This window comes from Sus scrofa, chromosome 14, assembly GCF_000003025.6.
Source record: "Sus scrofa isolate TJ Tabasco breed Duroc chromosome 14, Sscrofa11.1, whole genome shotgun sequence".
In the NCBI taxonomy this organism is placed as follows: domain Eukaryota; kingdom Metazoa; phylum Chordata; class Mammalia; order Artiodactyla; family Suidae; genus Sus; species Sus scrofa.
Window position 1 is genome coordinate 140,947,090 of NC_010456.5, and position 25,796 is coordinate 140,972,885.

Here is a 25,796-nt window from a genome sequence, read left to right on the forward strand (position 1 = left end):
CCCATGAACAATTCTCAACCCCGGACGGACACAGAACTGCCTGAGGCCCTGGAGCTGCTGGCGCTGCAGGAACCAGGAGCTGTAATCTTCGTGGGGCCGGTGGCAGATCCACGCGCACTGTCCTGGGTTTTCCCTGAGGCGGGGGGACAGAGCCCAGGGAGAAAGCACCAGCCCGGCCAGGAGAGGAAGCTGGGCTTGGGGCCTCGGGAGCTGAGGAGCCGTGGGAGAGCCAGTCCGGGCTGAGAGCACAGGGCCACAGGTCTGTGTGCTCAGGGCTGAGCAGGCCCAAGAAGCCGGGCAGACGGGCAGACGGCAGGGGCCTGAGGCTGAGCAGCCAGGCTGGAGCCACGCCCTTCCCAGGGGCCTGGCGAGCCCCAGGCTTCCAGGGAGACCTCACGAGGCCCATACTGAGAAGCAGGGCTGAAAACGGGCTTGGGGCCCTGGCATGCACCTGCCCCTGAGAACAGACCCATAGGCAGTGCCTTCTCAAGGCCTCAGCGCCCACACGTCCAAACAAGGGACCCTCTGGCCTGAGAAAACAGAGGTCTCGGAAGGTCGCACAGCGGTTCTGGGCAAGGGGCACTAAGCACTGTGAAGAGTGAGCTCGGGAAACGGAGGAGCAGACCGATGGAGGGCGCAAAGGGCAGAGCCCGCGGAGCCCGGTCTCCGCTCTGGGACAGGCTTCGGCACACATGGTCCCGGGTTCCCGGGCCGAGCCGGCTCGCGGGCCTGGGGGGCGGCAGGGGCTGCTTGCGAGGGCAGGTGCGCCTCACCTGGAAGGCCAGGTGGGCCTCCGACAGGAGCAGCCTCGCGGGCTGGTACAGGCCCATGTCCAGCAGCACCTCCGCCTTGAGGGTCCACAGCTGAGGCAGGGCGGCTCCATCCAGGCCCTTGCCGGTCTCTCGGTTGATCATCAAAAGCTGCAAGACCGCGGGTCGCACCGTCCACACCAGGGGCGCCCCGCGGCGCAGCCCTGCAGCCCCCTCTGGCCGCACGGGGACACCTGTCGCCCTCCCCGCCCCCTCCCCCCAGGAAAGCCCCACAGGGTTTGGAGGCGGCCCGCGGTCAGGCCAAGTCGGGCTCCCTGGCTGGCACTGGTCGTCGCCACCCCGCTGGGCCAGGGGCTGAGGCACCGCTGCCCAGCAGGCTACCTTGTCCTCTGCCACGAGGGGCTTCATCTCTGCCTGCCGAGCGGGAGCCGGGGCCTCGCTCGGGGCTAGTAGACTTTCTTCCAATAGCGGTCCCCTGTTTCTCTCCTTTTTCAAGGCAAGTTCTTTTCTGCAGCTAACGTAAGTGAAACACGCGTTAAAATAAAAAGAAAACAACCAGGGTCCCCGAAAATGTTCAGTCTCCGCGGCAATCAAAGAGGCACACATTAAAAGAGCCCCAAGGAGCCACTGCTCACAGCCCGGCTTTAACAGCTCCCATGATTTACAGCACATGGGACTCCCAAATTTACGTGTCTGGTGTGTTCTCTTTTCCAAACTCGACTCATACACAGAGCTATTAATTTGACGCCCTGACCTGGATGGCTTTTTTTTTTTTTTTTTTTTTTGTCTTTTTGCCTTTTCTAGGGCCGCTGCTGCAGCACTTGGAGGTTCCCAGGCTAGGGGTCTAATTGGAGCTGTAGCCGCCCGCCTACACCAGAGCTACGCAACGCGGGATCCTTAACCCACTGAGCGAGGCCAGGGATGGAACCCACAACTGCATGGTTCCTAGTTGGATTCGTTAACCACTGAGCCACGACGGGAACTCCTTGTTTTTTTTTTTCTTTCTTCTGACCCGGATGTTTACAACAAGTCTCAATTTTACGTCCAGAACCCCGGCCCTTCCTTCCTAGCTCGGCACCAACCACAGAGGCCCCCCCCCCCCGCCCCACACCTTTGCTGCTCCACCCACACGGCCAGGAGGTGCCCGCACATGGGAGGGGTGGGTGAGGGAGGAACTGTGCCCCCAGGCACTGCCCCCAGTCCAGGGCCCCCCAGCCCCCCGCTGCCCGGCCGCTGTGGGGCCGGAAGGGCCATAGCCGAGAGGGGAGAGCGGAGGGCAGGAGGCAGCCCTGGGCCCAGCCCACGGACCTGGCCTGCTCCACCTCGGTGATGTGCGCCTGCCCGGCCGCGTCCTCGTGGTACTTCGCTGCCTCCCTCAACCTCAGGTCAGAGCAGACCAGGGCGAGCCTGGGGGGTGACAGAGCAGGGGCCCGTCAGGCCGCGCTGGGCTCAGGGCTCGGTGCAGATTGGCACAAGGATAGAGAAGCGGATTATCTGAGGATGCTTTGAGTGATTTTTAAAGCTAAGCAGAATTACCGGGGCAAGCACGGAAGCTCGATCGGATTTCAGGTAGAACTGGTTTCCACCTTTGTTCATGTATCTTACTGAGGCATCTGCAGAGCCTTGGGGCGCCTTTAGCGCGAGGATGGGGCGCAGAGGCGGCGCTCTGCCCGGATGCTCTGCTTTGCATCTCTCGTGAAACAGCTGTGTTTTGAAATGATTTCGAGCTGACAGCGAAGTTGCACAAACCCCGCAAAGAATCACTGCACCTCCTTCCCCACCCAGATGCCCCCTTACTCTCACTCTCCTTAGAACAACAGTCTCTAAAGGGCCAGACAGAGATTTTCAAATAAACTACTATGGCTTTATGAGTCTTAAGGACTTTATTGGTTCTATAAATGGTCGACTATGGAATGAATATTTTAAAGTCTTATTTTTCAACTACTTTGGGTGACTTTTCACTTTGGCCCCTTGAACGTCTCCCAGCTTCCCTGAAAGTCCACCGTGTACCCACCGGAGGTGGTAGAGGCCTTCGAGGCTCTGGCTTTCCACCACAGAGGCCGCGATGAGCAGCCCCAGCTGCAGGACCGGGATGGTGAGCTCAGGAAGGAGGGCATCCTGCAGGGCCTTGACCAGGCGGTCCACGTAGTACAAAGCATAGGTCTGCGGAAACAGAGCGCGAGCCCCAGGGTCAGGGGAGGAAGGCGAGGCCCAGCTCCCAGGGCCCTTCTCCCAGGACGCCCCCCCCCCGCCCCCCGCCCTGCGGCACGCGCGCAGGCTGGGGCGCAGGTGTCTGCGGAGCGAACAGGGGATGTTCATGAAGGGCCTTCGCCTTGTCACGTGTGGGCACCTGACATCTTCAGCACCAAGAACACGAAAGATCCTCTCAAGGAAGCTCCACCTGCTGGCATCCCAATTAAAGTCTTTGTTCCATTTCTTTACATGCACACACGCACAGGTGAGCACACACACAAAGGAATCCCGTTCCGATATCGGCAGGCCGGGTTTGATAGACATTTATTCCTCAGCGGAAACTTAGAAAAGGCGGATAAACTGTCTTAAAAATCTGCTTAAAAGCACTGAAGAGTGAACACCACAGGGGAAGAGACGGGGCCAGGACGCGGGAGAAGACAGAGGTTCAGAGCTGCCGGCTGGGGCCTGGACTGTCTGCTGACCGAGGGGCGCGGGGAGGCTGAACGTGACTCTGGACCTCTGCTTTTGCAGCGTGGACCTGAGGGCCCACTGGGGCCTGAAAGTCTGCACCCGAGGGTTGAGGGCAAAGAAGTGAAACAGCCCCTCCAGGGGTTACACCCAAGCCGGTGGCATCTAGGGAGCCTGGAAAGTCTGCGGCTTCCTGAGAGACTAATGAGTGATGACTCCTGGTGAGGCTGCTCAAGACGGGGCGGTGGGGGACACAGAAATATGGATTCTACAGACACTGAAAGATAATCACAGGATGTTGGAATAACACTGTCAATTTAATTTTATCTTCAATGGAGACCGTCTAGAGGAGTATACCCACCAGGACATCACAAAGAAACATAAAGTCTGAAGGCTCCGTAACCATTAGATAAACCGGGTCCACAGTTTCAGCTGCACCCAAGTAGGTCCCGGCCTGGCGGTCCTCACACAGGAAAAGGCTTCCAAACGGCTCGGGAGAAACAGCTCAGCTCACTCGAGAGGAGACTCAAGGAGCGTTGAAAGAGGAGGAGCACGTTTTCTCACTGAGACACTGTGACACAAGACTCCTCGTGCAGCTGGTCTCCGTTCCCGGCCCTGAGCTCCTCAAACTCTCGGGATTTGGTTGCTCACAGGCCCCTTCCACCCATCGGAGTCCAGGCTAATGGGGCTGCTCCTGGCCGTCCCTCCAGAGCGTCAGGACGGGGCTGGGGGCCAGAGGAAGCACCACGTGAGCAGAGAGCGGACCCTTCCGGCCCCGTTTCAGCTCATGTCCGGGGGGGCGGGGGCTGGAGGCTGAGCGAATCACCAGGCCGGGGGTCCACTGTGGCCGGACCTGTGTGAAAACCCCTCGGGAAGGGGTCTGGGAGCCTCTGAGCTGCTGGGGGCTGGGGGCGGGGGGATGGCCGGTGCATCCCAGCTCCACGGGGCCAGCCGCCCCTGTGCTCAGGACCGACCCCTCCAGACCTGCCCCGGGGACGTCGGGCTGGCCACCTGCATCCTTCGCCACGTCCTCTACAGCAGGCCAGCAACCCCGTGGGTCAAGTGTCCCGCGGGTTCCGGGAGCCGTCACAGCAAACACGGAACAGGAGGAGGGGCGGCGGACAGAGGTGCTGTGGCCTGAGGACCCGGCACCTGTGGCTGGCGTCTGGGGGGGGCGGTGCTCGGGGGACTGAGCCCTCACCCAGTGGGGCCTGCACCGACCCTGGGCAGCTGGTGTCAGAACTGAGCTAAACGGGGGACACCTAGCGGTGTCCCCAGGGGCTGAGACACGCACACATCTGGGCTCAGACACATCGGGAGCAGAAAGCCGTCCAGAGTCTGTGTGACGTCGCCCCAGATCCCGACAAGGGTGTAGCATGAAAGGAAAATTAAACAGCAGTTTTTCTCATGGACATGGAGGGAAACACCCCAAACAAACATCAGCAGGTTGAATCTGATGATTATGAAATGAATAATGCTTATCAACCAAGTTGACTTTATCTTGATAATCATTAGGAAAAATCCCATGTGGTGAGAAATTGATAAAGGTGGCACGTTTTCTGTTCCTACTGGCACAGCCCAAGACGCAGGTATAAATGGTGTTTGTTCGCTAACAACTCAGACGCATCACAGACGCTGTGGGAGGATGTCTGGTGTCCATGGCAAATTCAAATATTCGGAGGAATTTAATCGAGAGCATCAAGGATCCAAGACGGAAAACAGTGCTCTTCCAAACAGCACTGGTTTCACCTCCCGCCCTGCTGTCTGCGTGAGGCCCCACACAGCCGAAGGGAAAGCGGCCCTGCGTTGGGAGTGAGGATGCTGAGTTCTGAGACCTGGTTTCTGCAGGTTGCCTGTTGGAAGTGCTCTGCCTCGCGCTTTCCATCCGTGTCAAGACGGGGTTGAGACCAACCGCCTGGGAAGCGTCTGGCAAGGATTAAGTGGAAAACAACGTACAGCACAGAGGAAACTCTCCCCAGAAAAGAAACTCACGGACTTGGAGAACAGACTCGGGGTGCCCGGGGGAGGGGAGGGAGGGGGAGGGTTGGGGGCTTGGGGTTGAGGACACAGACGGCTGCTTTGGGAATGGATTGCAATGAGATCCTGCTGTGCGGCACTGAGCGCTGCTGTGTCTAGATACTCACGAGGCAGCACGACAGTGGGAGGAAAAATTTATGGACACATGCATGTGTGACTGGATGCCCATGCTGTACAGTGGTGGGGGGAGTGTGTTGGGGGAAAGAACAATAAAAAATAAATTAAAAAATAAAAAGAAAACAATGTGGAAAACCACAAAGCAAAAAAAAAAAAAAATCATTAGGAAACATCCTAATTAATATAAGAAAGAGAAAAACATTATCACTTGAATAGATGGAGAAAAGCATTTGATGAAACATCTACAAACATCTGTGATTAAAACTCTTAGGAACCAGGAAATCCCTGGTGGCCTAGTGGGTGAGGAGCTGGTGGTGTCCCTGCTATGGCAGGGGTTCGACCCCTGGCCTGGGGAGTTTCAGGAGAGTGAAGGCACAGAGTGGGCATCAGACACCGTCCAGGGCTTTCTTCCAGCACAGAAAAGCCGCTCCTTTAGCTCCGCAGGAGAAGCCAGAGGGCTCAGGAAGGCCTGGGCAGTGGGCTGCCAGGCAGGTCGCCAAAGAGGATACTCAAGTGGCCTAAAGGCAGCGAACGGCGTCCGGCCTGGCTGTCGTCAGGGAGCGTCCCGCCTTCACCAAGGGGCCAGAGGTGGGCGGTGAGCCAGGCTGGGTGCAGGGCGGGGGTGGCGGGACCCCCGGGGCAGGGCCTCCCTGGTGCCACCACTTCCCAAGGGAAGGCTGCTGGAGACACAGGGGTTCCGTGACGCCGAGACCCTGCGGCGGGACGGGGGCCCCGGGACACGTGCCCACAAACAGCCCCAGCCGCTGCGTCTGTATCGGCCACGCCTGGAAACCACCCCTGTGGCCACAGCCGTGGTCGGACTGGCAGGCAGACTGTGGTCCAGTCGTGCCACGGAGCGACGGCAATGGCCATGACCGGAATCCGAGGACGCCCGCACACCCCTCAGGACGGAAGCCAATGGCGAGAAATTGCACCCAATGTCCCCGAAAAGCACAGGAAACAGGCAAGGGAGTGGGTGAATCATGGCCCCACATCGCCAGGTGCCACCCTGGAGCCCACGTGTGACCTCTGTGGGTGCCACAAAGGCCCCAAAGTGGGAGATGAGACAGACACAGAGAAGAGGCCCCAGCACGTGGGGACCACGAGCCCAGAAACCCCCAAGTCCCCGCAGGGGAGGAGGCAGGAAGGACCCCCCCCACCCCCGGAGCCTCAGAGGGAATGTGGCCCAGGGACAACTTGGTTGCAGCCCAGTGATATAGGCTTTGAACCTGCGGCTCCAGAACTGTGAGGGAAAGCCATTTCTGCCGCTTTAGCCGCCCCGTCTGCGGCGCCTGTCACAGCCACCACGGAGTAAGGACGGGCTCAGCCACATCACCAGGTTTAGGGTGGCGTCCGCGTGGCGAAGCCCAAGGGGAAGGCGGAGGCGGCCTCAGGCGGAGGCGGCGGCTCAGGGAGGGGGTGCCGGGAAGGGGCTGGAGGCCGACAGCCCACTAAGCCAAACCCGCACCTTCGTGTGCGTCTCTGGGCCTATTTCCCAGCCGAAAGCCGTGGCTATGGCTTCAAGCCCGCGATGCAGGCTGGCAGGTGTGCGACCAGGCCTGCGACACCCACCGGCTTCTCCACACTCCATGGGTTGATAGTAAAGTCGCTTCGATCCTGCTGGAACACAGCCACCACTTCTTCGGGGCAGGCGTAGGAAGCCCACTCTTCGAGGCTCGCTGGTAGGTCTTCAAGTCGTCTGCCAGCAGCCGGGCTGTGAAGCTGTAATGCGGGAAGGCAGGGTTTGCTGTCAGGGGTGGAGCTGGAAACGTACACCCGGCCCCTGGAACGGACGGGACGTAAGACCGGAGAAGGCAGCGCCCTGGGGACGGGTGCAGGGCACCCTTGCGGCCTCCCAGCCCAGGGCCTCGCCACCCTCCCTGTGATCTCAGCACCACAGCATCCCAGCCACGGGAGCCACCCGCCACTTTAGGTGCAAAACACCACTTCCTGGCGGGCACATGGAGGCTGCCTGCCCTCGCTCAGCTCAGGAGTCCGGGGTGGGGGAGTGAGGGGAGCGTCCCCGGCCAGGCTGAGCCGTATCCCTGGAGGCCGCGCAGGAGGGACGGCTGTGAGGCGGCTGCAGCCAGCACAGCCCCGTGGCGGGCAATAGCTCTGGGTGACTGGGCCCCAGGAAGACAGAGAAACTGCTCACGGCCCCCAACAGGTGCCTGCCTGCCTGCCTGCCCGGCCAGGACCCAGATGGCCTGGGCAGAGGGACTCGTCGAGACAATGCCCGTGGCTGCCAGGGAGAAGCCAGACACCCCCCTTGTCCCCCTGGAGAGGAAACAGGAGCGAGCGGGCGGGCCCTCGCCTTCTGCTGCCTCTGGGAGAGTGACCCCAGGGTGGCGGGGTACAGCCTGCCACTTGGGAGGGCGCGGCACCTGCTTGGGACCTCTGCCCTTGTCCTTGTCCTTCTCTCGGTCTTGGCTTTTCTCCTTCTCCTTTTTAGGCAACAGCAACTGTGAACTTGCTGCTGCTGGGATTTTACTTTCTGAGAGGGATCTTCCTGCTGTTGAAAAAGAAACCTGCAAAAATGAAATCCAAGTGTGCAGGTGTCCACCCGCCTCCCAGAAGATCCGCGGGCGGGTCGGGGACCCGAGGCCGGGGCGCCCGCGGAGGGCTTCCTCCGGGCCCTGGCCCCGCGGGCACGCGCCTGAGGGGCAGCCTGAAGACGGGCTGGCAGCTCGGAGGCTGAGGCGGTTTACCGTCTCCAGCGAAGGGCGCGCTTGGGTCATGTTAGCGGTTGGAACTCCTCAGAGAACCGTGAAGGTGGCTGTGTGGTGGGCGTGGGGGGCCTGGGGCACTGAGACCAAGGACGCCTCCCCAGTCCTTCTTGCTGCCCCGGGCAATGCCCCCAGACCAGAGGCCTGTCCTGCTTAGGTCTCCGTTCTGCCAGTGGGGGTGCACTGCCCGTGGGAGGCCCTGGGGGCCTCTAAAGGTGGGGAGGTGGGGAAGGAGGGCAGCGAGGAGGCATGGAGTGGGTCACAGAGAAGGTTCTGGAAGCCGGGGCCCAGGCGGGTGGGAAGACAGGATTCTGGGGGTGTCCAGCAAGGGCGCTGGGGGAGGAGGGGCCCATCTGGAGGGAGCAGCCAGGCCCCTCCTCCAAGGAGTCCCGAGCAGGAGGGACACAGTCCTGGGGGCACCTTTGAAAGCCCAGACTGGGGTCCTGGGCCCCCGGGGTGGTGGCCTTGGCCTCACCTGCCAGATGCGGCAGAGGGACGTGTAGGCCATGAGGCAGTAGTCCTGGTGGCGGGCGTCGCTCGGGGTGGCCACCAGGGCCAGCAGCGTGTAGGCGCGGGCCAGCGCTTCCAGCTGCCGCACACTCCGCAGCCCCTCCAGGGAGGTGGTCCTGGCGTCCTCGGGGCCTGGACCCTCCAGGGTGGCCTGAGCGGATGCGTGCTCTTCTGTAAGACAGGGCGCCTGCCGCTGGCAACACGCGGACTGGGCTCCGGGGGCTGCGTCACTCCTCCCTGCCCTCGCCCAGCCCTTGCCCTGACCCAAGGGCCCCTGTCTGTCACCCTGTCAGTGCCCACCAGCCCCGCCCTGGGCTTCTTCCAGAAGGGGCACCACCCCCAGGGCCAAGACCAGCCTGGGAACGGGTTCCCAGGGCTCCGGGCTGGAGGCCACAGGCGACCGGTCTGCAGGGGCCCTGGGCTCTGGGCTCTGCCTGCTGGGCTTGGGTGCACAGAGGTCACGTGGAGGGTCCTCGAGCCCCCAGCACACGTGGTCAGGAGGCAGCCTCTCTCCTGGACCCCCGAAGTCTGCAGGCCCACGAGGAGGCCGCCTCGGTGCTGGGAAGGTGGGTCCATCAGAACCTGGCCTGGGCCAGTCGTCACAGGCCCCTCTCTGCCCAGAGCACCCGTCCTATTGGGGCCAGTGCCTCCGTGAGAGCTCTAGGCTGGCCCGGCTGCCCCTCCCCGTCCCTGTCCATACCGGCCTCTGGCTCCCACCACCTCCCTTTAGCGAGATCGGCTCATTCTGTTAGAAAGTGCCCTCACTCCACAGCACTGGGCTGGGCCGGCCTGTTGGACACGCTCTGAGAGAGGGGCAGGGTGCGCCCCGACCTCCCCAAGTCCACAGGAGCTTGCTGTGCAGGGTGTGGGCCCAGGAGCCACCAGAGAGGGCGGCCCTGCCCCAGCCCCAGGGGAACTGCCCTAGGCCCCGCCCCGCCCCGCCCCCCGGGGGGGGCGAGCACTGCACCGGCCCCGCCTCTTCCCGCGGCCCCGCCCCCAGGGCTTCCCCTCCCCTGCCCTCCCTCACCTGCTGGCTCAGGTGTGCCCCTGTCCTGCTGCATCTGCAGCAGGATGTCGACGGCCCACTTCAGGTGGAAGACCACGTCTTCAAGAGGAAACTGTTTGTGATACAGCCACTGGCTAAACTCCATGATGTAGTCAACCTTTTGCCACTCGCTCTCCGGCTTCTTTGGGATCAAACATAAAAGGGCCTGTTTTTCAGCAGCCTCTGAACCACAAGGAGGGTGTCTTGTCCCTCCATCTTCCAGAAGCTCCTTCTCACCTGTCTTTACCTTCGTGCCCCCCCTCCCCAGCGTTATCTACAGATACCTGCTGCCAGGCCACACCTGCAGGGCTTGGATGGCGTTGTGGTAGCAGGTCAGCTCCCCGTGGACACTCCTGGAGTTCAGGGCCAGGCGGTGCCACATGTGTGCCAAGTAGCCCTCACTCTGGTCTTTGAATTTCTGAATTTCCATCATAAAGTTCTGGCCAAGTTTGGCCTTCGCGATGACCATGTGTTTGAAAATCAAGCTGAAGGGAAGTGAGAGAAATGAATGCTTGAATTGAATAATGAAAAGTTTACATAGAGAGAACACATCCCAAACTAAGGCATTTGTCCATCTTCCTAATTACAAAGATAAAACAAAACGAAGCCTGAGCGTCTTGGGGGTTTTGTGTTGTGCCGTGTTTTAGTTTATTATTTGTCTGTGTGTTGGGTGTTAAAGCCCCACTTTTTGCGTTGAGTTCTTAGTAGGGAGATAAAGTCATCAGTGGGAAGGGGACAGTGGGAGCCTCCGGGTGGCAGGAGGGGGAGGGATGGGGGGCGGCAGGGGGAGGAGGAGGCAGGGGGCGGGGGCTGCAGGGAGGAGGAGTAGGCGGGGGTGGGGCGGGGGCGGCAGAGAGGAGAAGACAGGGGGGCGGGGGCGGCAGAAGGAGGAGGCGGCAGGGGGGCGGGGGCGGCAGGAGGAGGCGGCAGGGGGGCGGGGGCGGCAGGGAGGAGGAGACGGGGGGGCGGGGGCGGCAGGAGGAGGAGGAGACAGGGGGCGGGGGCTGCAGGGAGGAGGAGACAGGGGGCGGGGGCGGCAGAGAGGAGAAGACAGGGGGGCGGGGGCGGCAGAAGGAGGAGGCGGCAGGGGGGCGGGGGCGGCAGGAGGAGGCGGCAGGGGGCGGGGGCGGCAGGGAGGAGGAGACGGGGGGCGGGGGCGGCAGGAGGAGGAGGAGACAGGGGGCGGGGGCTGCAGGGAGGAGGAGACAGGGGGCGGGGGCGGCAGGAGGAAGAGGCAGCGGGGCGGGGGCGGCAGGGAGGAGGCGGCGGCAGCGGGGTGGGGGCGGCAGGGAGGAGGCCCCGGTGAAGCCAGTGCTGCGGACACTCACAGGCGGTGCGCGGTCCGCGGCAGCACCTGCAGGGCCTCGTCCAGCACCTTGAGGCCGCCCTCCCAGTCATCCTGGTCGGCGTAGCTGTGGAAGAGGAGGCCGTAGAGCGCGGCGCGCAGCGTCAAGTCGTCCTCGGCCCCTGCAGAGGGAGAGGGGGCTCAGGGGGCCGAGGAGGGGCCCGGGAATGTGGGGCACCGGGTGCAGGGTCTGCCAGGCGCGCGCCCCAGGCTGGCAGCTCCAGGTCCCCCACGGCCTGAAGGACCAGGCGTCCCGCAGGCCAACTCGGCCGCAGTGTCCGGGCACAGAGCCGGGCAGCGGGTGCGACCGCAGGTTGCGGAGGCAGCCACGCAGCCTCGCGGAGTCTGGCCTGCGTTCCTGAGACACACGCAGAGCGGCTCCCGGGGGCCCGGCCACCAGCGCAGAAATGACGCCCGGGAACCGCCCTGGGGCCGGCCCGTCAGTCCTCTCAGACCCGACCGCTCAGGGCTCATCGCAGGCTGGCCCTGGGAGGCCTCCGCCTGGTGGGTCACCAGCGGTCCCCCGCCCTCCCCTGCTCACCTGCGCAGGCGCTTCCTGAGCGGCCGCCCCGGCCCCGCCCCCTCCAGCGCGCTCAGACCCCAGGCCCTTTCTTATCGGAAACTCCCGCTACTCTTCAAAACATGCACTGTGAGCACCCAGCACCCAGCTCCCTTTCCCGCGGCCCTCACCCAGGCCGCCCGAGGGTGCTGCCCGCTCCGGCAGGCCCGAGGTGCCGAGGCCTGGAGCCACACTGCCCTGCGGACTGGCCGCTCCGCCTACCACTGCCTTGCTGCAGCCCCAGCCCCACCCTCCAGCGAAGCAGGGGCCCCGCCACTGGTCCTGGACACTCAGCTTGCCCTAGTTCACACCGCTGACCGGGTAACTTTCTCTCCTGTAACTGAATCTTAGAGCAAAGGCACAAACAGGCAGGTTGTCACAGCTGGCCAAGAGGATGGCACCCGACTCTCACCGCTCAGGCCTCCAGGGCTCACCGGGGCGCCTGCACTGCCAACCCCGGGGATGGCAGCAGCTGATTTAGGCCTGAGCCCGGGGACCAGGTGGGTTCCGGAGGTGCGCCTCCCCTTTGGAACTCGGCGCCCGCCTTCCAGCCTGCGGCTCGTGGGGTTGGTGCTCGGCCTTTACCCGGGCCCACAGACCGCTTCCCCTGCGCGGCCCTGCTTGCCCAGCTGCTGTGCTGCTGGCTTGTTACTGCAGCTCACGTCTCCTCATCCGACCAACACACCTACTTGTGTAGTATAGAAACCAATCATTTAGCTGCCGAATTTGGTGTAAACACTTTCCTGGTTGCTTTTTAATTTTCTGCACTTCTCATTCTTCTTGTTTAAATGTTCGCGTATTTGAAGCTGGGCCTCTTTGAGCCTAAACCTTAGGGAGCGATGCTTCCCCGTTATCGGCGGTGCCTGTTCTACCTCCTTTTTTTCTGTAACTGGAATGTTTAAAGCGGCCCAACATCCAGCTACTTAATGTACGTGTCAGCTGGTGGACGGAGGTGGAGACGGGGCTCCGAGTGTAGCCCAGCCCCTCCCCACGCCTCCCCATGCCCGGGGGGCGGGCGGCCGTCTGCGCCTCTCTCTGCAGCACCAGCAAACGGCCTTGACTGCTGGGGTTCAGAGTTCATCTCAACATTTAATTACACACGGTCACACTTTTGGTGCAGTGTTTTAAACCGAGTTTCTCTCTGCCGTAGCCCCTGAAGCGCGTGAGGCGGGGACGGGTGAACAGGTCACACGCCCAGTACCCACCGTGACACCCGCACTAACAGGGACGATGATTTTTTTTTTAGCAGGTAGTCATCTTTTTTTTACTTTAGACATAAATTCTGAAATGTTTTCACTTTTCTCTTTTCGCAGAGGTCTATCTTTACAGAAAAGGAAGCGTGGGATTGACCTGTCCGAATAACCCAGAGGCTAGACTTCAAGGCTGCCTGGGAGGGTCATGGAGGCCCCGCACCAGGGGGACGACCCCGGCTGGCTTCCTCGAGCACAGGATGGGGTGTCCTGCAGGTGTTCGCGAGGAGCCCGCACAGCGCCGTTCTGCCCACGCAGACCCTGGCCGTGGTCACTGCACGACTAAGCCTGCCCTGCACAGGGCGCAGGGGGCTCACCGCACAAGCCCTCCCCTGGCCTCGTGCCTGGGCACCGAGCGTCCACAAACCTGGGAGGAAATGCCCGTCGGTGGCCGCTCCACCGTGGAAGTCTGCTGTAGGCCACTGGTGCAGGGGCAGTGTCTGTCCTTTCTCCTAAAGCAAAACAAAGGCACAGCACGGCTATGTGAAGCAGACAGCCTCTTCTTTCACCACTTTGTCTTTCATGTGGCTCAGCATCTCATTTCAGAAACGGCAGCTCCATTTCTGAAATATTAAGCCACAAAAAGTGGAATGCACTTCCCCCACGAGAGAAGGCTCTCTGGTTCAAGGTTCACCACCTTAGAGCACACGCACACGTGTACACGCAGACACACCCACACGCGTTCACACGCACAGATCACCCCTCAACACAGTCTGTCGCTTTCCAGTGGCATGAAGCATGCAAGTCAGTTTTACAGCCTTAAGTCAATGGGATGAGAGCATGTGAGAAAAACTGCGGGGGTCCAGCAGGAGCAGGGCTCAGAGGGGAGCTTCTGCCTGCAAACGCCGACACCACAAAAGGAGAAAGACCTCAAACCCCCGACCTAGCTTTACGCCTCAAGGAACGTGACAAAGAACAAGGTTGGTGGAAAGAGGGGCACGTGAAAGATCAGAGCACAGAAAAACAAAACAGAGAATAGAAAGATAAGAGAAAAAATCCTCAAAACCGAACGTTGGTTTTGTGAAAAGATCACAAAATTTACAAACCATTTGCCAGAAAGAGGGACACACATACCTGAACGCAGACGTGAAAGAGGAACTATTACCACCAACCTGACAGACATACAAAGGACTCCAAGAGAATCGTGTGAACCGCTGTACCCCAATAAACCAGGTCGCCTGCGAGAAATGGAACAATCCCTCGAAACACACGAGGTACCTAAGCTGACTCAAGACACAGAAAATCTCCACAAACTTCTACCAAGGGAAGACTGACTCAGAATCAGAAACCTCCCACGAAGGAGCTGTCCTGGACCAGGTGGCTTCCCAGGTGAATGTTACACCAAAGAAAGAGCCGGCACTAACCCTTAACCCTCCAAACCCCGAAAAGGAAGGAGCACTTTCTAACTCACTCTGTGAGCCCGGCATCACTTTGATAGGGGCCAAATAAAGACGTCGCAAGAAAAGAAGACTACAGACGAGCATCCTTTAGGAAAACAGATGCAAAAGTCCTCAAGAACACTTGCTGCTGGATTGCAGATAAAATCCAGGAACGCATCGTGAAAACAGTACCCACGACCGCATGAGATCCACCCCAGGCCTACACCACCTGAGAAGGTCCGAGAGTGTAATACCTCAACCTAGAACGCGGGAGAACCACAGGGGCTTCTCGGTCAGCAGAGAAAAGGCGTTTGACAAAACCCAACAAGCTGTTATCATACACTCGCTCAGAAACTAGGAGGCGTGGGAAAATTCCCTAACACAACGAAGCGACGGAAAGCTCACAGCCACCCTGACGTTCAGTGTTGAAAGACTGAATTTTCCCTCGAAGATCAGGAAGGAGACAAGGACACCCGCTTTCAGTGCTGCCGTTCATCCTTCTACTGGGCGTTCTAGCCAGAGCCAGCAGACAGGAAGAGAGCGCAGATCCCCAGGAGGAAAAGAACGGGGTAAACCGTCTCCACGCACAGCGGCCTGGTCCTACCCCCCGACCTCCAAGAACCCCCCGGGAAGCGCCTAGGGTCTTAAATGAATTTGGCAGCGCTGCAGACACGAGACCAACACCTGACACCAGTGTGCTCCTGCACGTTGGCAGCAAACGACATTAGCGAGCGTTAGGGGCTGGGCTCCTCCGCAGACGCCCTAGTCCCCGGGGAGGCCACGAGGCCTGGACGAGGTCGCGAGGCTGGGGTCCTCGAGGGGTCAGCGTCCCGGCCAGAAGCCCAGAGACCTCGCCCTCCCCCGCATGCGGACAGAGCAGAGGGCAGCCCCCTGCGGGCTGGGAAGAGGCTTTGTCTGCCCCGGTGCACTGGCTCCCGGATCTTGGGCGTCCAGCTCCAGAACCGCCAGAATCACGCCTCTGCTGCCCAGCCTCCCCGTCTGTGGGTTTTGTTCTGGGGCCCGAGCAGACCGAGACGATACAAATGCCGATGGTTCCATTCCAGGAGGTCCCCAGAGGGGCAGACCCTCGGCAGGGGCTGGGGGCCAGGCGCTGGTCTAATGGCCCCGGTGCCTGTTGGGGATGACAGAGGTTTCGGCACAGGCTGTGCGATGGTCACACAGCAGAACCAGCGTCACCGACGTCACGCGTGACGCAGCAGGTGCGTTTTACCACCGTTCGTACAAAGCACCCGGAAGCGCCGAGCTGCGGCGAGCCGCACGGACGCCCAGACCAGCGCTGGCCTCGGCCTCCCTGTAAGTGCCAGGCGGCCAGTGCTTGGTCACTCGCCCTGCGGTGGGGGTGGGAGGGAAGGCTCAGGAAAGACGTGAAGACGCGTGTGGGCAGGCACGGCCCGGTCCACAAGCCCGAGCCCGCCTTTGTCCGGGAGGCGGGCATCTGGCCCTGACCTAGACCATCAGAGCCCTGGTGGTCCGTTTCCCGCCTGCCGGCTCCCAGCCAGGCGCGGCCCGGATCCACACCAGCCCGGAGGTCTTGTCTGGCTGCCAGCTTCTGAAGGCCTCCCTGGGGCCTGGACCTGGGCCCCAGAAGCTCCAGCCCTGGGCTCCGTCCTGGATGACCTGACCTTGGACACCTGCCTGCCACACCTGGGACTGAAAGTGCGGGTTTGCAGGCGTGCCACCTGTGCAGCCTCTGGGCCTGGCCCTCCTGGGCAGATGGCAAGAGAGCCCGGCGCCTGCGATCGGCAGGCCAGTGGGGCGGTTCACCAGCCTCCACCCCTCTGCGCCTGGGCCGCCTGCCTCGGGGCCAGGGACGTTCCCTCCGCCAAGACCACGCTCCCCAGAGATGGAGGGGGTGGAGAGGCTGCTCCCAAGGCCAGGCCAGGCCTCCCTGGGCCCCAAGGGCGGGGGGGTCAGCCCAGCGGCCTGGAGGTCTTCCTCCGCCGTCTGGACCCCCCATTCTGAGCCCATCCTCCTCTCCTACCAGAACTTTCCGGGTATGAGTCGGGGTACTCTTGGGGAGGAGGTCAGAGCAGAGCATATGCCCCGCTGGATCTCAGGGGCACCCCGTCCCTGGCCGCCCCAGCTGCTTGAGGGGTGCAGGGGCCGTGCTCCCCAGCTTTCTGGGGGAAGAGCCTCATGGCGGCCCCTGGACCTGGGGAGCCCACGTGCCAGGGCGGGAGCGCACCTGCTTCCTGGCCTCCGTCTTGCTGATGATGCTGAGGAGCCGCTGGGTGGGGCCCCTGCACTGCCTCCTACTGACGGCGGACGACAGCAGCGGGAGCCAGCTGTTCCAGCAGTGCCTCGCGGCCAGCATCACGAGCGCGCTGCTCCCCGCTAGGCCCCCGAACCTGGAAGGAAATGCCTGACTGGACAGGCGCTGGGAAGGCGGGGGGGGGGGGGGGCGCGCTGGGCTGCCGCGGGCGCCCTCCCTCCACAGCCCAGCCTATACCCGGCTCTGCAGGGGCGGCCACTCCTTTCTGGGCAGGTCCCCGCTGTGACTGGCTCACGTCAGGCCCAGCCTGCCCCACATGCGCCCCAGCCCAGGGCTGCCCAGGACCCCAGGGCTGGGTGGGTGTCACCCTCCCAGGCAGGAGATGGCCCGTCGCAGGGTCGCTGAGGTGCTGCAGCCGCACCCCAGACACCCAACAGGCGCAGCAACTCGGGCAGGCGGGGCAGCGGGCGCACCTGGCGCCCTCCATGAAGGCCTTGGCGGCCGTCAGCCGCAGCTGCTTCCGGCCCTTGAGGTTGTCCATGATGCTCCGGCCCTGGATGCAGGCCGCGGTGCTCAGCATCTCCGCCACCAGCTGAGCCTCCGCCCTGGAGAGAGACGAGCGCCTCAGCCCACAGGAGGCTCGGGGCAGGGGCTGCAGAGAGGGGAGCGGGCCTGGGGACACGCAGCCCTGGGGACTGCCACCTGCGGGAGCCGGCCCTAGGGACGTCCAGAGCAACCTCGTGAAAGTCACCAAACCAGCACAACCTGGCTGGGTCCCAGCGACCCGCAGAACCGCAAGACAGAATCCTTAACTGAGGCTCTGAACGGCAACTTGCAGGGCGTCCAGGGCAGCAGCAGCAGCAGGGCCCCTCTGAGCAAGGCCGGGCCCCACACGGACAAGGGGGCTCTCATCCCCGCCCCGTGCGCCGGCCGTGTCTTGATTCCGAGGGCCTCCGCGGAGCAGGTGAGCCAAGCCCTGCTCACACCACCTCTCGTGTGTCGCTGCCACTCACCCCCACGGGCAGCAGACTTACTCTGAGAGAACTACCCTGGTCTCTGGAGAGACAGGCCTGGGATGCCCGAAGCCAGGGACCCACCTGCAGGAGCAGAAAGTCACTTCCTCCTCGGCCCTGCCCGCCAGGGCTCAAGGGCAAAGGAGACTGTCCCTCGGCCTGCAGGCATCTGCAGGGCACGGTCGAGGCCACGCTTTGGAGATGAAACGAGGCTGGCCCGGCTCCCCAGGGTGGGCGCGCCAACCCTGCCTGGGCGCTGGCATCCGGGAGCCATCCCCACCCTGCGGTTGCTAGGGTGCTCTGTCCGTCACAGCAGGGGACCTGCCGACGGTGACCACCCACACGCTCCCGGGTTTGGGGGGTTTCTCCTTGTGTCTCCCCGCCGCGGGGAGAGCAATGCTGGAATCTGGGGCTGTGTCCAACCTTTTGCTTCGGGAGTTTGAAGCTCTGCTAGTGAGTGTCCACACGTCTAGGATTTCTAGGTTTTCTAGGTTTTCTTGCTCATCTAACCTTTTTATCGCTGTGAGCGGTCCACCTCTGGTCAGGCAGCTGGGAGTCTCGCTGCAGCCCCGCCAGCTTCCTGCTGCTCGTCCTCGCAAAGCCCACCCCTCCCACCTCTCGCTTTCAACCTGTGACTTTGAGTTTGAAGAGCGTCTCTTGAGGATGAGATGGTTTTGCTTCTTGCAGCCAGTGGGATGGACTCTGCATCTTCACTGAGGTGTCGGCCATTCGGATTTAACAGCTTTGCCCACGTGGCGGGTCAGAGCTTCCACTTTGCTGTCTGCTCTCCCTTCGTCCCGCACACCCTGTCTCGCCTCCTCTTTCGGAGGACTGAGTAGTTTTCAGTCTCCGGTTTTGTCTCCTCGGGGGGAGTTTTGGTTATAATATTTCCTGTCTTTCAGAACTCGTTCTGTTACACCTACGTCCTCCACGGATGGGTCCACCGGGGAGAGCGCAGTGTCACTTCGCAGCCGATGTGCTGCTGTGGATCACGTCGCTGTCGTGTGTCCACTCCCACGTCTACTGATGGTCCCACAGGTCAGCGCACCTGTTTTAAACAGACGCGTGTCTCTTAAAGAACTGAAGAACCGAAGGGGAAGGGCCTCGGTGATCGGCCGGTCACCGTCCCGGGCACATGCCTCGGGCGTTGCTTCTTTTGCCTTTTGGCCCCGCCCACAGCCTGCGGAAGTTCCTGGGCCCGGGATGGAAACCCGCCCCACGGAGCCCCCGGGGGCTCTGGGAGTGGACTCCCTCGGGGTGATTAACCGTGACACGTCCTGACTCTGCCTTCATCTTTCCAAGGCCACCTCTGGGGCAGAGAGGACTCTCGGCGGACGGGCTTCTGCTTTGTCACGCCTGATGGTTTGCACTGCTCCTGCCGAGCAGTCGGCAGCCTCGTCCCCGCTTCTTCTCCCTCCTCCCTTCTTCCAGGGTGCTCTCGTGACCTTTGCTCTTCAGCAGTCTGACCACAATGAAAACAGGGGGGGCTTCCCCGTGTGTCCCCTGCTTGGAGTTCAGGGAACATCTTGATTTTTAACTCAACCGGAAACAAGTTCAGCTACGCTATTTTCGACCGCGTGTGTTTCTGCCTGGCCCTCTTGCCTCTGTCCTTCAGAGGCCCCACCGGCGCTTGCGCTGGCCCAGGGGACACTGGCCCGCGGGTCACTGACGCGCTGCTCCTGCTCACCTGCCTTCCTCCCCGCGATTCAGTTCCAACAGTCGGCCGACCTGCCTCCAGTCACCAACCGCGTCTCGGTGTTCAGAGGCCGAGCACTCCCGGGGATATTTCATGTCCACGACACCCGTCATTTCTAGAATGTCCACGCACTTCTTTTATCATCGTTCCCATTTCTTCGTTGCACTTCCCTGCCTGTACACTGATGTGTCCATTAAACATTCTTTCTTGTGTTCACAGCGACCGTTTTAACTTCGTCGGCTAAGAGCTCCCACACTGCGTCATGCTGGAGACTGCTGACCGGTGCTTCCCGTCCAGGGTTTTTTGTTTTGCGTTGTTTTGTTTTTCCTGGAATGGGCTGCGCTTTCCTGCTTTCCACGGGCCTAGTGATTTGGGATGTTATGCCGGGCTGGGGGCCGTGGAAGCTGTGGGGCTGCCGTGTGGACTGTGTCACCTTCCTTCAAAGAAGGCTGGTTTCACTCTGGCTGGTGGGTACTTCACAGTGGCTTGTCCTCCCCCTACTGGGATTGGCATTAGGCTTTTCAGGGCAAGCAGCCCTTGCCGCCCTGCCCCTAAGGCATGGTCTTAGGACCGCGAATGCCCAGAGGTTTGGTGAGGCCAGCACAGGGCCTCCAGCATCTCTGGCCCCTGTCCCCTGCCAGCAGCCCCTCGCGCAGGTCCTGGCCTAAGGTCCCAGCCGCCCGGCAGCCCCAGGCCTTGGGCTCTGTCCCCTGCGAGATTTCCATCTGGGCTCCGCTCCCAGTTCTGCCCGGACGCCCCTCCCTCCAGGCAGAGAGCAAGGGGGTGCCCGCGCTCGCGTGCTCCTTCTTGCGAGAAGCGCTGCCGCGGGCCTTCTGCTGGTCGGAGCCCGAAAACAACCGTTTCGTGGACGTGGTCAAGATGCAGTCTCTCCTTACAGCACAAGAGCACGAGCTCCGCGGAGCGTCCCGCCAGAACGGGCAGACAAAGTGACGTCCGCATTCTTGAAAACCCAGCAGTGGTAAAGACGTGAGATGAGGGTGCCGAACGGTGAGCGATCCCGTGTCTCTTGAGGGACGACGTGAGACGCCTCCTTTGTATGTGTTCCTTTACGTGGACAGTGTAGCTATGACACCGATTCTGGGAATCACAGATTCGGAGCTGAGAACACGAAGTGATTTGTAGCTGCACTATTTTTCACCAGGACCTGAAAACTATTTGCACTATTATTACTGCTCTGTGACTAATCCCACACGGTGTCTTTACCTAACTCGCAAGTCAACACAATTAGCACAGACACGCGGCACACGTCTGCGTGCCTAAAGGTGAACCACCTGCAGAACGTGCCACGTGGCTGAGGCTGACCTGGATCTGCTTGACTGGGGAGGGTCCAGGGCCCCGAGGGCCCTGTGACGTGTGGCGTCTCCTGCAGAGCCCAGGAGCCCTCCGCTTTGCCTCCGCAGCCTCCCAGCCCCGCTCCAGGCCTGCACACAGTCCGCCCCCAGGGTGGTCAGAGCCCAGCCCGGCAGAGGGACCCGGCTGAGTGCAGTGACACGGACGGCCACCAGAGGACAGCAACGGTCTGCCAACCGGTTCGCAAAACCCAAAGTAAAATCGTGTCTTCTAGTCTGGTGTGACCTTCCCTCGGACCGTGTGTCAACGTCCACACGTCCGGCCTGTTTTAGCAGAAGACGCACTGGTGAAGGGGTGGAGAAGCCAGGGCACACACCGTCACAGCCGACGTCCTGCCACCCGCTCCTCCCAACAAGCTCTCCTCTGCCTGCAACGCGCATCAGCCGTTCTGACGCCAGCCCCCAGCCCTGCTCCCGAGAGGGAGCGGCTGCCAAGCTTTGAGCACCAGCAGGTCACGCTTCTCTCCAAAAGACGGGCTTCTATCTTGATTTCCAGTCCATGAATTCTAGAGGTCCGGGTCACAGGGCCATGGGAGGGGGCTCAGCCCTTTGTGCTCGCCCGCAGAGCTGGTTAGGCAGCGTGGCCCCCGATCCCCCAACCCGCTAGCTCTCGCGGCCCCGGACAGAGGCCCGACCTCGCGCCGTCTGGACGAGGGTGCCCTACCTCCTGGCACCCCCCCTGCCCCGCCGCTGCTGAAGTGTGTCGCCTGGGCTTTTACTTCGTGTTGTCAAAACTGATCACTTTCACTTCAGTGGGGGACACAGGAGGGGGGGACCCGCCTCTGCTCCAGGCCAGCCCAGCCGATCAGGGACCACGAGGGCCAGCCAATGCGACGCCCTGGCACTTGGGCCCAACTCCCCCACCCCGTCCCCAGTGGATTCTGGTTCTCGCAGCCCCTCCCAACCACCCCTCTTCCTGATAACAGCAGGTTCTCCTCCCTGTTTTCTGCCCTCCCTGTGGTGCACCAAGTTGGCATCGCTCTAATTTCGATGCCTCTGCTGTTCCCGAATGAACCCGCCTTTGCTGCCGAGATAACTGGCGGGCAGATCATGAAAGTCGACGGGTTCATCCGGAGAGACTGTTCTCAAGCTGCTTCTTCCTGTTGCTCTTCCCTTCAAAGCCGAGGGCCTTCTCAGCGCCCTGAGGGCTGAGGTGCTGGTGGCATCTTATCTGCTGACGGGGACGGTTTATTTGCTGATGGGCACAGCTTTACCGTGATGGTTGGAAACCAGGGTCTGGTGGGAGACCCCTGGGCCAAAACCCAGAGGCTTCCAGAAAGAACCCCGAGCAGCTGTGGTGCCAGACATCCCGCTAAGCGGCCGGCTGTTCTGTGCCCCGTTGCTCCGCGTCCTCTGACTCTCACGTTGGGCACCAGGCGGGCTGGGGCCCCAGCTGGCCATCCCCTTGTGACCATGGAGCCCGTGCCCCCACCTGCTGCACAGTGAGGCCGGGATGTGCCCGGGCGCCTGGAAATTTTCCCTGCAGAAGCAAAGTCCCTCCCGTGACAGATTCTCCTGCAAAAGCAACCTGTTTTGGAGGAAGGACCCGCATGAGGGAGCCCTCGGTGGCAGCGCCAGACATGCTGGCCTGGGGCCCTGCAGCAGCTCAGCTTCAACTGCCTTGGTCTCCGCAGGGAACCTTCCCAACACAAAACCAGATGCCTGGGCTCCAGCCTGAGCTCTGCCCGGCCAGCTGGGTGGCCTCCAGTGAGGGCCTCAGCCTCTGCCTGCCTCAGCTTCCGCTGCAGGAACCGTCGACGGGCAGCGGGGCCTCCGAGGCCTTTTTGTGCCGCTGAGGCGCCTGAGGCCCTGGCCGTGTGCAGGGTGGACGAAGGCAGCTTGGGTCAAGTTCCTTTGCCGGCCCCAAATTCCCCCGGTGCGTCCCACGCAGGCGGCGGAGCTGCAGCTGTGATGGGACGGGGTGGGGGTGCCGGGGCGGACCCTGGGATCCTGACCCAGAGGGTCCGGCCTGCCTCCTCAGTCGGAGCACTGGCGGCTTCGTGCAAGCAGCCACGAGGCCAGGACGCAGCCTGGGGCTGGGCACGTGCGGCGACAGTGCTCCCGGGACCTGGCTGGACAGCCGGACTGGCCATGCAGCCGCCATGGGCGTCTTCCCGGCCATGAGGCCAGGATCCCCCTTTCAGGAAACAGACTCAGAAACAAGCGGAAAGCGGGGCGTCGAGGAAGGCGGCCTTTAGTGCGCAAGTGCTGACGGCAGCAGCAGACCGACAGCAGCCCCGCGTTCAGACGGGGAGGGCCAGGCGGCCTTGTCACCTGAGCTGAGCGGGGCCTGGAGGGTCCGTGGCCGCCCTGGGGGCTGAAGCCCAAGGTCTGTCCCGGAGGCCGGGCAGTAGTGCCCAAGAGCCAGCAGCTGACAGCGGCCAGGTGAGGGGGGCTGGAGGGGAGGATGTGTTCCCTGAAATCACCCTCTAATTACGGCTGAAATCACTTGGCTTTCCAAGCCACCTCCTCAAAACCACTTTAAACAAACTGCACATCTGCAGGGAGCGGGCGCTGGCTGAGCCACGCGCCCCTGCCACCTCAGTGCCCCATCACACCTACCGCCGGTGAGGCTGGTGCGGCCTCGGCATCTGCCGAGCACAGCTCTCCAGAGCCACGGCTGCAGGGGCGCGTGGGCGAGGCCGGGGCAGGTGCACGGCAGGCCTGGAGGGGGCGAATGCCCGGCCCGTAGCCCAGAGCCCAGGGGGCGGGAGCCAGGTGACTCACTGACTGGAGGCCCGCAGCGACTTGACGCCCGTCTGGATGGCCCGCTGCGAGCACGCCATGGTGGCCTCGTGGTCCCGGGCCATGTAGCTGAAGTGGGTCAGTCGCGTCAGCGTCTGCAGCTCCACCAGGGGGTCGGACCAGCTGCACGCGGCGCTCATCTTCACCAGCTTCCCGGCGGGAGGAGCGTGTCTGTAAGCGGGGCTCTGACTGCACCCCCGCGGGGGCGCCGCACTGCCCGCTCGGTGGCCCGGGGAGTGGGCCAAACCTTGCGCTGGCTCAGGAGTGTCCCGGCCTAGGCTCTCTAGTGACGTTACCCCGACAGGCGCGTGACTTGCGAGGGCCGGTCACTAGCTGTTCACGGCGGCCAGGCTGGGGCGGGTCTCATGGATCAGGGCCCAACAGCCCAGAGGCCACCCTCCCTTCCTGGTGCACGGGGTGGCGTGCCCTGCGCCGAGCACGGAGGAGGGCAGACAAAGCCCCAGGAAGCCAAACTCTGGGCTCAGAGGGGATCGCCTGGCTCTGCTGGGAGGCAGGCCGCTCGGAGCGGAGGACGTGGGTTCAGCCCGGCTGCCTGGAGGAAGGACCCCAGTGCCCATCTGAACACGGGGACGGCAAGCCCTGCAGGCTGGGGAGCTGCATGGGGACACCCACCAGGCACCTAGTGACACCCGCCTGGGCCAAGGGGAAGGATGGTGACACCGGGGGGAGGCGACATCTGAGGGGGCGGCACCCACCTGGGCCAAGGGGGGGACAGTGAAGTCCATGAGGCCCAGCCCGTTGCAGGAGTAGAGCTCCAAGGCGACGAGAACCCTGGTCACAGAGGTGACGTCCTCATTGGTGCTCTGCCGGGGAGGAGGCGCCAAGGGCCCGTCAGCCCCAGTGCGCCGGGAGAACCTGGAATCCTCAGGGCTGCAGCCCCGGGAAACACCAGCCCTTTGGCAATGATGGGGTTACCTGCACACGGGGTTACCTCCAGGTTACCTTTGCCTGCAGTAAAGAGGCAGCGGGCGGGACAGCCCCTCAGGTGGTCGGGCGGCTGACTGACCCGGCGGAGGGTGGGGGCAGGGGGCCGGCACAATGGTGGCCCTGTGCCTATAGGGCCCCTCCCTCCTGCCCGATCTGGCCCTCACGCTCCGGGGCTCAGATGCCCTTCCTGACTGCCTGCCACCTCGCCAGCTGCAGTGAACACCTGAACCAGTGTGTCCTGGCTCCAGGGGCTCCCGTGGGTCTCCAGCTGGTCTCCATTCATATTTATGGCCGCATAGCCTGTGGCTGCGGGAGCAGAGGCCGCGGGCCGATCCTGCCCCCTCCCCTCCGGGTCCCTGCTGGCTCCCCCAGCCCCTCACCCCCACAGCCTGTGTTCATGGCCCAGGGGGCTCGTGGGACCCTGACAAGGAGGTGCACCCCTCTGGATGTGCCTCAGATAAAGCCACCGTGAGGTGTCACTGGCTGCACCCCCGGAGGCCCAGTGGCTTCAGTGGACATTTGCGGCGGTGGCCAGCCACTGGAGGAGGGAGGGGTGCTGTGGCCCACCAGGCAGAGGAGGCCTCATGCCCCGTCTTGGGCAGCAACCTCAGCCCCCTTTCACAGCCCCTGGGTGCTGGCCTCGGGCTGCCAAGGCCCGAGGGGAACGCGGGGCGACGTCAGCAGGAGACCCCGCCCTGCAGGCCCGCACCTGCTCGTCCGTGCCCAGCCGGGGCCCGACCTGCTGCTGAAGCAGCTGCTTGGCCTTCACCCAGGTGGCGATGAGCTGCTGCCGGGCCTTGACGGGCACCGCGTCCTCGGGCACCGTCCCGTTGGTCAGGTTCAGGGCGAACTCGCAGACCTGGAATGCACGTATGCTTGCTCGTGACCTGAATCCAGGCAGGAACCTGAGCCAAGACCCAGATCTGTAAACAAGGTGACCTGGCCGGTGGTCCACGTGCGAGCTGCGTCCCCTCCAGTCCCCGCCTCATGGTGGCACCCAGCCCTCGCATCGTCCCCGGGGCAGTGCTGGTCCCCACGGGTCCTGACACTGGCTGGTGCTGGTTCTGGGGCTGCACGGCGAGGACCCCGCTCCCTGCCCGCCTGCCACGGACGAGGGCGCAGCTCCGCTCAGGGCCCACTCGCCACCTTGGAGTGGAGAAGCCCCCCAAGCCGAGGCCTTGCAGGCGCAGCCCCGGGAGCCACGGCAGCAGCCCCTCATGGCGGCTCCGCCTTCCTCCCCACTCCACGCACGCGTGGCACCAACGCCGCTCCCCTGAAAACCTGTAGGACTCGACGCAAAGGGACCCCCGCCCTGGCCCCGACCTGCACGGCCTGGTCCCGTCCCCCTCGGTCCCCGTGGGGATGTGTCTGGGCCGCCCCACTCCTGGGCCA

General features: G+C 62.7%; 1 protein-coding gene across 15 annotated transcripts in view; it reads right to left on the reverse strand.

Moving 5' to 3' along the window:
- CFAP46 (cilia and flagella associated protein 46) overlaps window positions 1–25,796 on the reverse strand; it is an 86,717-nt gene that overhangs the window by 31,001 nt on the left and 29,920 nt on the right. For all 15 annotated transcript variants that reach the window (XR_002338873.1, XR_002338871.1, XR_002338872.1 and 12 more), the window contains exons 20-35: window positions 25,114–25,263; window positions 24,173–24,280; window positions 23,439–23,605; window positions 17,106–17,237; window positions 16,606–16,768; window positions 13,388–13,472; window positions 11,195–11,333; window positions 10,168–10,351; window positions 9,849–10,008; window positions 8,787–8,992; window positions 7,970–8,113; window positions 7,158–7,307; window positions 2,785–2,933; window positions 2,079–2,177; window positions 1,152–1,284; window positions 774–920 (exon numbers count right to left, since the gene is read on the reverse strand). Coding sequence is in view for 10 of the 15 variants with exons in the window: in XM_021073900.1 (XP_020929559.1) it covers window positions 774–920; window positions 1,152–1,284; window positions 2,079–2,177; window positions 2,785–2,933; window positions 7,158–7,307; window positions 7,970–8,113; window positions 8,787–8,992; window positions 9,849–10,008; window positions 10,168–10,351; window positions 11,195–11,333; window positions 13,388–13,472; window positions 16,606–16,768; window positions 17,106–17,237; window positions 23,439–23,605; window positions 24,173–24,280; window positions 25,114–25,263 (2,316 nt within the window). In the remaining 5 variants the exon portion in view is untranslated. The remainder of the gene's footprint in view (window positions 1–773; window positions 921–1,151; window positions 1,285–2,078; window positions 2,178–2,784; window positions 2,934–7,157; window positions 7,308–7,969; window positions 8,114–8,786; window positions 8,993–9,848; window positions 10,009–10,167; window positions 10,352–11,194; window positions 11,334–13,387; window positions 13,473–16,605; window positions 16,769–17,105; window positions 17,238–23,438; window positions 23,606–24,172; window positions 24,281–25,113; window positions 25,264–25,796) is intronic.